The sequence below is a fragment of the Diachasma alloeum genome, unplaced genomic scaffold (assembly GCF_001412515.2).
Source record: "Diachasma alloeum isolate Michigan unplaced genomic scaffold, Dall2.0 Dall_scaffold_01461, whole genome shotgun sequence".
Lineage (NCBI taxonomy): Eukaryota > Metazoa > Arthropoda > Insecta > Hymenoptera > Braconidae > Diachasma > Diachasma alloeum.
In genome coordinates, this window is record NW_021681558.1 from 913 (window position 1) to 10,993 (window position 10,081).

Genomic DNA, 10,081 nt, shown 5'->3' on the forward strand with positions numbered 1-10,081 from the left:
GGAATTATCCCCAAAATGAGTGGATTTGTGATAAAAATCGTTGAAAAAAAATAGTTTCTATAGAGAATGTTTTCAGCTACAAAAAAAGTTTCGTCATTTTATTGTTTAATCTCTAGTTTCAGAGATAATTGCATGAACAACAGAAAGTGGTGGGTGGCGGCAGGAGGGGAAGGGAGTGGACTGAACCGTTCGGAGGTTCTCAATCACCCAATACCATTTTTTTTCAATTCTAAAAACAATAGTTGAGATGTTGACCATACAAAAACAGTTATTAGCGTCATGCTACGTACATACATGCCACACATGAAGGTTTTTCGATATTATTTTTATACATTTCGCTGATAGTTGCGTCATCACTGCCAATTGAATCGTTTTAGGGCAATTTTGGGATTTTGAGATTTGAGAATTTCTCTTTCTGAGAAAAGTTTACGGATTAGGTTAGATAATGATTAATGATGGGAAGTCTGTTCGTTGTTGCTGTTGTAATTTTTTTTTAATGCAAATTTTGAGATTGAAACTGAAAACTTCACGTTTCATCTGGAATAGATAGTGTAGGGATGGAACATAATTATGAGTTTCGGAACGAGTAATGTTTAGGGGAAAATGTCAAAAGACCTTTTTTGTAAGGCGTGAAGTTTCCAAGAAAAAATGTGTGTTTGGAGGGAAAACTGAATTTAGGGTGGATTGGGAAAGGGGTAGTGGAAATGCCGATGAAAAACGAACGCACTGAGTCTATAAAAAATATACTGATTTATTCGGTGGAATCGAACCACCTTAGCGTCACTTGTTACACTCTGTTAATTGTCACTTAAATTGATTCAAACTGTTCTGAATTTAACACTGCAGATTTTCTGAACAATATACTGAATAATAGGAGACTGTACTGAGAATTTAAATAGGAGATGTACTGAGAAAACAAAATGTCTCGAACGGGTGATGTAGTGACGCTGTTCGGACAACCGAAAGTAGCTTTAGAAAAACGATATACTGCTCGCTCAACTCATTTGCTATGACTCTCTACGACTGACTGCCTGTAACTGACTCTGAGATTCGGTGATTGACTAGGCCTGACCGTTGACCCGAGGTTTCCCGAAGATTTTCGTAAGTGGCCGATCTGTGGTCAACCGTTGATGTACTGAATTTTGACTGCGTTTCAAACACCCCGGGGGCATTCAACATCAGGTTGTTGAATTACTGGATCTGGTTTCTGCTGGTCTGGTTCTGCTGATTCTGGTTCTGCTGATGCTTGCTAAGGGGAGAAAAACAGGGTGAGAGACGTATCACTTGCCAAATTAAAAACATATGGAAGATGATACTTAACTCTCAGTCCTGCAGTTCCTGGATGTCCCCTTGCTGTTGATCGTCTTCATCATCTGGGTGATCTTCTTCTGGAGGTTGTTCTGGTGTAGGTGGGTCTGTAGGAAGCAGACAGAGCTTGGTGATTGGTCTGTCAAACACCGAGTGGGCTGCTGTGATGTTCTGGAGATTAGGCGACCCATCTTGATGTCTGCCGACTTCTGCTTTGCTCGTTCTGACTGTGGCTACTCTGGTGAGCCCATCTGCTCCTGGTCTAGTCGCGATGACTCTGGCGATTGGCCACTGGGCTGGTGGAAGGTTATCGTCGACCATCAGCACCATGTTACCAACCTCGATGTTCTGCTGGCGTGTCTTCCACTTGTAGATAGCCTGGTATCGTTGGAGACACTCTTTGGACCACCTGGACCAGAACTGTTGAACTATCCGAGTCACGAGGTTCCATCTCCTCATCTTGAGGGGATTCTCGTCGACGTAGGATGACTCTGGTACTATCTGTAGAGGCTCGCCGATTAAGAAGTGTCCTGGGGTGAGAACCTGAAGATCTTCTGGGTCGTCTGACATCGGACAGATTGGCCTGGAGTTTAGGCAGGCTTCAATCTGAACTAAGACTGTGTTGAGTTCCTCAAATGTTAGCGTTGTCGTTCCCAGGACTCTCTTGAGGTGATGCTTCGTTGATTTTACTGCTGCTTCCCATTTGCCACCAAAATGGGGTGCTCTAGGTGGTGAGAAGCTCCACTGAGTCCCATTGGTGGCGAGAGCAGCCTGAACACGTTGATTTTCTTTAGATGCTTGGTGATAGAGCCTTTCGAGTTGATCTGCTGCTCCGACGAAGGTGGTGGCGTTGTCACTGTACATGACTGCTGGAATACCTCGTCTTCCGGTGAATCTCTTGTAAGCTCCGAGGAAGGCTTCTGTGGTTTGCCTGTTGACGAGCTCTAGGTGAACTGCTGACGTGGTGAAGCACACGAACACTGCGATGTGCACTGATCCCGGTTGAGCATTCGTGGGTCTCCACTTGAGGATGGCGAAAGGACCTGCATAGTCCACCCCCGTGTGGAGAAATGCTCTTGCTGGTGAGACTCTGGTTGCGGGCAATTGACCCATCTGTTGCTGAGCCTGTCTAGCTCGGTGTCTGGCGCAGATAGCACAGCGTAGGATGTAGGCTCTAACTGTGCCCCTGCCACCGAGTATCCAATAGCGTTGCCGAGTGTAGGCCAAGGTGAGCTGTGTCCCTCCGTGGAGGGTCTTCTGGTGAGCTTCTGCGATGACGAGTGTGGTGAATCTGGACTGACGTGGCAAGATTATTGGGTGGATCTGTTCTGGATGGAGTTCTGAGTTCTTGAGGCGTCCCCCAAGTCTCATGATGCCCTCCTCGTCCAGAGTTGGGGTGAGTTTCGCTAACTGGTGATTTCTAGGTAGCTGCTGATTTCTGAGAAGTACCCTGAGTTCTGAAACAAAGTACTGGTGTTGTGTTATTTTTACCCAAAATAATCTCGCATCGTTGAGTTCTCTGGTCGTCAAGATAGATCCCGGGGGCATTGGCTGCCTCCTGAATCTGTCGATGGCCCTGTTGATGGTCGCTGTTACTGCTAACAGCTTTGCCATCGTGCTGTATCTGTTGAGGAGCTCGGCAATCTCGTTGATTCTCTGTACGACTGGGTGAGATTTTGCTGGTTTCGCTTCTTTGGCCACTTCTGGGATGTCCATTGGTGGAGCATCGATAGTTGATCGTGGCCAGTCTTCAGGGTCCTGATTTATCCAATCAGGTCCTGTCCACCAGAGGTGATGATCTGCTAGCTGACTTGGTGTTATGCCCCTGGAGGCGCAGTCGGCTGGATTCTCCTTCCCACTGACGTGTCTCCAAGTGGCATTCGGGAGAGTTTCCTGGATTTTTACCACTCTGTTGTGGACGAAGTCTTTCCATCTCGAGGCCGGACTCCTGATCCACGCGAGAGCTACTGCTGAGTCTGACCAAAGGTGAGTTTCTACCTGGTCTAGCTGGAGCATCTGCTGCGTTGATGTTACGAGTTGAGTTAACAGGAGAGCTGCAGTAAGTTCCAGACGTGGAACAGTCATGCGCTTGATCGGTGCTACCTTGGTCTTAGCGCAGACCAAAACTGTGGAGGCTGGCTCGTTGAGATTCTGAGTGCGAATGTAGACCACAGCACTCATAGCTACTGTTGAGGCATCTGCGAATCCGTGTAATTGGATGTCGTTTGTCTGAGGTGAGATTCTGAGCCATCTGGGTACTGCAACTTTATCTAGTTCGGTGAGTTCCTGGCGAAATGACTCCCACCGGTGAATGTACTCTTCGGGGAGGGGGTCATCCCAACTGCATTTGAGTTTCCAGAGATCCTGAAGGAGAATTTTCCCCTGGACGACGACTGGAGCGATAAATCCCAAAGGATCGAAGATCTGGGCTATCTCTGAAGAGACAATTCTCTTGGTGATCGTCTCTGTGTTGAAGTCTCTGGATTTGTACTGGAATGTGTCGGACGACTGATGCCAACACAGACCCAGTACCTTGGTGACGGACTCTTCAAACTGAATGACTTCTTCCTCTGTTGATAGGCCGAGCTCATGCAAGAGCTGAGGGCAATTACTGCTCCATTTCTGGAGAGGGAAGCCTCCTGCCTGGCAAAGTCCTTGTAACTGCCATACTATCTCCTTGAGTTCTGCTGGTGAGTCTGCTCCGCCGTAGATGTCGTCTACGTAACGACCTCTGGTGATTGTCTCGACGGCTGCTGGAAATCGTGGACCCTCGTCCTCTGCTAACTGCTGGAGAACTCTCAGAGACAGCCATGGGGAGCAATTGAGCCCGTAGGTGACGGTGGTGAGCTGGTAGGAGATTTGCTGTTTGTTGTCGTCAACCCACAAAATTCTCTGCAGGTCCCAATCGTCCTGATGAACTCGTATTTGCCTGAACATCTTGACTATGTCAGTGCCAAACACGAGCCTGTACTTTCTCATCCATGTTAGAACGTCCATGGCGTTGGTCTGAAGTTTTCCACCTGGATGTAGAATGTCGTTGAGTGACGTTCCTGATGAAGTGGGGCTGGAGCCGTTGAAGACGACTCTCAACCTTGTGGTGATTGCATCTGCTCTCAGAACCCCGTGGTGTGGAAGATAATAAACTGGAACGGGTTCTGTTGTCTCTGGTGCTCTTTGCATGTGACCCAAAGTTTCGTACTCGTTGATGAACTCCTTATACAGCTGGGCATATGCCTGATTATTGGTGAGTTTGCTGATTGTAGATCTCAGCTGACGTGAAGCCTTGAATTTCGACTCCCCGAGAGCTGCTGAAGATGTTTTCAATGGGAGCCTCACGATGTAACGTCCCGTTGAATCTCTGCTGTGTGTAGACCTGAAGTGTTTCTCACACTCCAGCTCGTCTGGTGATAACTCTGAATTTTCTGACTGCTGAACTGGTAACTCTTCCTGGACCCAAAATTTCTGGAGAAGTTCTAGAAGTTGTTCGTTTGAGGAGGTCCTTACAGCTGATAGGGAGATCCTCGCTGAACAACCGGTGCAGTTGATTGGACCTGATAGAATCCAACCAAAGACTGTGCGTTGGCCGACGACTTTTGACTGCTTGGACTTGACAACTTCATCTCTGATGATTCGCCCGTAGTTGTCAGCCCCTATGATGATATCGATTGGTCCGGGCTTGAGATACTGCTGATCTGCTAGCTGGAGATTTTCTAATGAACCGATGTTCGCTGAGGCACATGAGAACGATGGTAGAATTGCGGTGAGTCTCTTCAATATGTGGGCGCTGATCTGAACCTGTTGTTTTCCGTTGATTGCCTGAAGTGTAACTGATACCAATCCTCTCGTGCTGCCGGAATTAACTCCTCCAATTCCGATTAATTCCAACGTTGTTGATTTCCTGGGCAAGTGCAGTTGATTTACTAGTTTTTCTGAGATGAATGACACCTCTGATCCCTGATCGATGAGGACTCTGGCTCTGCTGGAGAATCCTCGTGGTGATTTCACTGTAACTCGGGCTGTCGCCAGCAGCACCGATTGTTGATCTTCTGAAGGTTGATTTGACTGCTGGTTCCCATTGGTCATCTGATTGTTGAGGTTAACTGCTGCTGTTGATGTACTGGGCTTAGCTGTGAGAATGACCAATGAGAAAGTGAATGTACTGATTATATTAAAGGAACATTCACTTACTCTGGTCCTCGTCGATCCTCTCTTCTGCAGGTCTGTTGGCAGTTCCAGAGAACCCTGCAGCTTCCGAGTCACGACGTGGAGGAGCCCATCCTGTGTACCTGCTGCCTCCGTGGATCAGAGTGTGGTGAGATCCTTTGCACTTGTGGCATTGTTCGTCTGAGCTGCACCTGTCTTTTTTGTGCGTGCCCAGGCACCTGAAGCATAGTTTCTTGTCGATGGCCAGGCCGTTTCTTTTTACTGGGTCCAGCTCCTTGAATTGCTGACACTTGTCGACAAAGTGGTTCCCTTTGCACATGGAACACTCTTTCCTTTGGTGACTGTTCTGCTGAGCGCTGTCCTCCACTTGTTGAGTTGCTGCGTAAGCTCCTTTCTTTTTAATAGGTGGTTTGCTGGGAGCGGTGATCTGCTGTCTGGAGTGGAGTTTGGACCCTGCGTTGATACCCCTGGCACAGGACTCCACGAATACGACGAACTCTGTGAGACTGGGGAAATCCTTGGCGTCTCCCAATTTCAACTCCCATTGTCTGAGAGTCTCTGCGTCCAAGGACTTCCTCAGGAGGTGAGCGAACAGCTGTTCAGTTAGGTTCGCTTCTGAAAGGCCGGCCACTGTTCTGAGCTGGTCCAGCGACTCGACCACTGCTGCCACGTTGTCGGTGAGATTCTGTTCCGTGGGTTTGGTGATTTTTGGCAACTCCAGGACTCGATTAAATAAGTACTGTGCCAAAAGTCTGGGATCATCGTACTTCTTTTGGAGCTTTCTCCATGCGTTCTCATAATTCTGATCGCTGATGGGTATCGTAGAGATCAGAGCTGCTGCTGGTCCTCTGAGGCTGCTCTTCAGCCTCACCAATTTTTCCACTGGGGGAATTGTAGATTTGCTGCCCACCAGTGAAGTGAAGAGGTCACTGAACTCCTTCCACTGTGAAGGATTGCCATCAAAAGGCTTGATGTCCAGTCTCTTCAGCTGATCGTGATGTTGAGGACTCGGTGGTGTACTGGGTGACTGAGCTTTCTTAGCTAGTTGACCTCTCAACCTGCTGATGAGCCTGACGCATTGCTTCCTGGTGGTGGCTGCCTGCTCGAATACCCCGTTCGCGAGATACGGGTGATCGTGTGGAATGGACTCGATCAGGCTCCCCTGGATGGTGAGTAATTCTGCCCATTCGGAATCCAGGATCCTATCGTGGCCGTCCAAATCCTCGGAGGTGACATCCTCGTCGGTCATGATGACCTTGGTGAGTTCCTGATAAACCTCCGTAATACTGTCCACCCTGAGCTGTATCTGCCTCAGTTGGATGAGTTGATGCACTGTGAGACCATCCTCTGGAACTTGAATAATCTCGGAGTACCTCTGCTTGACCTCCGAAATTAATTTGTCCCCTTGATTGAGTGTATCTCCATCAGGGGCATTGATGATGACCTTCGGAATTCCAGGTGGTGAGTTTACTGCGCTCGTGGATGGATTAATTTCCTCCTTACTGTCCTGCAATCCTTGTTCAATTACTGTTTCGGAGCCTGACATGGTGATGTACTGTTTTGTTTACAACCTGTCAGATCCCTTGGTAAATGAGTACGAGAGTTTCTACTTTACCGACCGCCTGCGGTTTACCACTCGGTGAGTTGCTGTGCTGCGTCGGTAACTGGTCGACTCTGCTGCTGTGAGGCGCCGCCTGTTGCTGGGCGCTGGGCCCGCGCTGAGACTGTTCGGCAACACTCGGTGATTCTCGCTGACTCTCGACTCTACGGCACGTTGAGGCACTGGAGGACAATGGTGTTTATACTTCTATTGTCCGGAGAATATAAACACTGGCACAAACACGTCTGAATTTGTCCGTTGAGTTTCTGATGTGAACCCCGAATGTCCGCGTGGGTTTTTCACTGCACTGAATAATTTCACACTACCGATTCCCGAATCCGGCTCGAAGAAACGTGTGTTTGGAGGGAAAACTGAATTTAGGGTGGATTGGGAAAGGGGTAGTGGAAATGCCGGTGAAAAACGAACGCACTGAGTCTATAAAAAATATACTGATTTATTCGGTGGAATCGAACCACCTTAGCGTCACTTGTTACACTCTGTTAATTGTCACTGAAATTAATTCAAACTGTTCTGAATTTAACACTGGAGATTTTCTGAACAATATACTGAATAATAGGAGACTGTACTGAGAATTTAAATAGGAGATGTACTGAGAAAACAAAATGTCTCGAACGGGTGATGTACTGACGCTGTTCGGACAACCGAAAGTAGCTTTAGAAAAACGATATACTGCTCGCTCAACTCATTTGCTACGACTCTCTACGACTGACTGCCTGTAACTGACTCTGAGATTCGGTGATTGACTAGGCCTGACCGTTGACCCGAGGTTTCCCGAAGATTTTCGTAAGTGGCCGATCTGTGGTCAACCGTTGATATACTGAATTTTGACTGCGTTTCAAACAATGTGATTTAACATTTTTCCCGAAACCGCTTCCTTCCCAAGATATTCCCAAAAAAATCTCGAAATTCTTCTGGAACCCACCTCCTCCACATTATTCCCCAAATATCTCAGAAACGACTGGGTTCAAAGGAAAACATGACAAAACCTTTTTTATAGCTTATGATATTCTCTATAAAAAAATGTTTACTGACATTTCCCCCTAAGCCGCGTCCTTCTCAAGATATTTAAATAAAACTTTGGAAACCCATTCTTAATCCCTGAAAAATATCATAAATTATTCTGCGAATATCTCTGAAACTACTAGGTTTGGAAAACAACATCACAGGACTTTTCTTTAGAAGAGAAATTTCTAGAAAATTTGAGGATATTCAGGATTTTCTCAAAAAAAAGAAAACTCATTGGTTTCCTAGACAATTATAGAACATTCAAGAGTTTTCTGAGAGAATTGAGGAAATTTCCATTTTTTTAAAGAAAATTTGAGAATGTTGACGGGTTTTCTGCAGGAAAATTGTGAAATAACAATTTCCTGGGCCACGCCGGGGATGAAAAGCTTGTTTTTTAAATAAATTTTGTTCACAAAAGAATTGTATTATTGACCAACATAGTCATATACGGTAGAACAAGCCGGCCGCCGTAGCGTGCGACTGGTTGCATGCCACTGGTTGTATGGTGCTCGTTGGATGTGTTCGGTAAATGTTACGATTGGTCTATTTTTCCTTCTGTTCCTACCAATTCCATTGGTAGTAAGCTTCCGAATGGAATTTATAAAAATTCAATGTTTGTTTTTTTTATTCAAATCATTGTATTTAAGGAACTAGTAGAATGATCAAGTTGGAATTTTCCACGGAAATGTAACTTGAAAATTCCAACTGGTGATCAAAGTTTCAAGTCCTTTCTTCAATCTTTCGCCAAGACTCCCCGAAAGCAAATTTCAAGTAAAGAAAATAGAAAAATCGCGATATCTCGATAACTTTTCATCGGAGGGTATGTATATTTTGATTGCATCAAATAGGAGACATCGTCACGAGTATTTTGAAAAAAAAATTGAAATCGGTGAGATAGTTTTTGAGATATTCAATCAAACACTTTTAACGACAAACATGAATATCTCCGAAACTATCCAACCGATTAGGCCCAGACTCAATACCGACCGTTAAAATCATAAAAGCTACAATTTAAATGCGAGGTCGAACTGGCTATCTCCATTTTTTTAGAGTTATCGTGCGAACAAGGAATTGACAAACAAAAATGGAAAAGGCCAATTACTATCCAAGTTTCCCCCGGAAGGTAGAAATATTTCGCGGTGATTCGATAGATATTATCATAAGGAATATTTTGGTAAAAAAAAAATCGATTCTGTTCAATAGTTCATTAGATATTGGGGAAAAAAGATTTTCTGAAAATAGCTATATCTCGAAAACTAATCGACCGATTGAGCTGAACTTTGGCACAGAAAAGCATCCAACCAATACCCGTTATTACACAAAATTTCCGCTTTTTAGCTATCACTTTAGTCGTTTTTGTGAGAAGATTATGAAACAATTCCCAAAAATCCGCACATACATATAGCCATACATACAGACATTTTCCAAAAACATCATTTCTCGACGTTTTATGGCATCCTACATCATTTCCAGACAAGATTAGAAAATCATAAAATCGATCGATTATAAGGCTTCCATTCGGAAGCAATATTGACATCATCGCTTCGCTGAATGCACGGACACGGGCTGTTTCAAGAATTCAACGTTACTAGCGCCTCCGCGACCGCAAGCGGCCGCGCCGTTGATGCTCATTCGGTGCCTTTTCTCATCTGTCATTTTCGACTTGGTTTTATTTTCAATTCATTATTGATAATCGAGACTTTGTGTCGAGCACTTATTGCCGAGCACTTTTCACCGAGAACTTTTTGCCGAGCACTTTTCGCCGAGCACTTTTCACCGAGCACTTTTTGTCGAGAACTTTTTGCCGAGCACGTTTCGTCGAGCACTTTTCGCCGAGCACTATTCGCTAAGCACTTTGTGCCGAGGACTTATCGCCGAGCACTTTTCGCTGAGCACTTTGTGCCGAGCACTTTTCGCCGAGCACTTTGTGCCGAGCACTTTTCGCCGAGCACTTTGTGCCGAGCACTTTTCGCTGAGCACTTT

General features: G+C 45.7%; 2 protein-coding genes across 2 annotated transcripts in view; one reads left to right on the top strand and one right to left on the bottom strand.

The window, feature by feature from the left end:
• Nucleotides 1-1,323: 1,323 nt before the first annotated feature.
• On the bottom strand, nucleotides 1,324-7,018 carry LOC107046515. Its single transcript, XM_015269136.1, has 2 exons — nucleotides 5,497-7,018; nucleotides 1,324-5,435 (listed from the first exon to the last, which is right to left on the bottom strand). The coding sequence occupies exons 1-2, from the start codon at nucleotides 7,016-7,018 to the stop codon at nucleotides 1,324-1,326; spliced, it is 5,634 nt and encodes a 1,877-aa protein (XP_015124622.1).
• The window catches only part of LOC107046516 (ataxin-2 homolog), an 11,022-nt gene continuing 7,957 nt past the window's right edge, over nucleotides 7,017-10,081 (top strand). Inside the window, exon 1 of the mRNA XM_015269137.1 lies at nucleotides 7,017-7,058. Coding sequence (XP_015124623.1) covers nucleotides 7,017-7,058 — 42 coding nt within the window. The remainder of the gene's footprint in view (nucleotides 7,059-10,081) is intronic.

What these genes read in the sequence shown, in the direction of transcription:
- LOC107046515 (XM_015269136.1), bottom strand. Translation starts at nt 7,018, where the DNA reads ATGTCAGGCTCCGAAACAGTAATTGAACAAGGATTGCAGGACAGTAAG. An exon ending in GAGGATCGACGAGGACCAGA is followed by an intron (nt 5,436 to 5,496) that starts GTAAGTGAATGT and finishes TCATTCTCACAG; the next exon opens with CTAAGCCCAGTACATCAACA.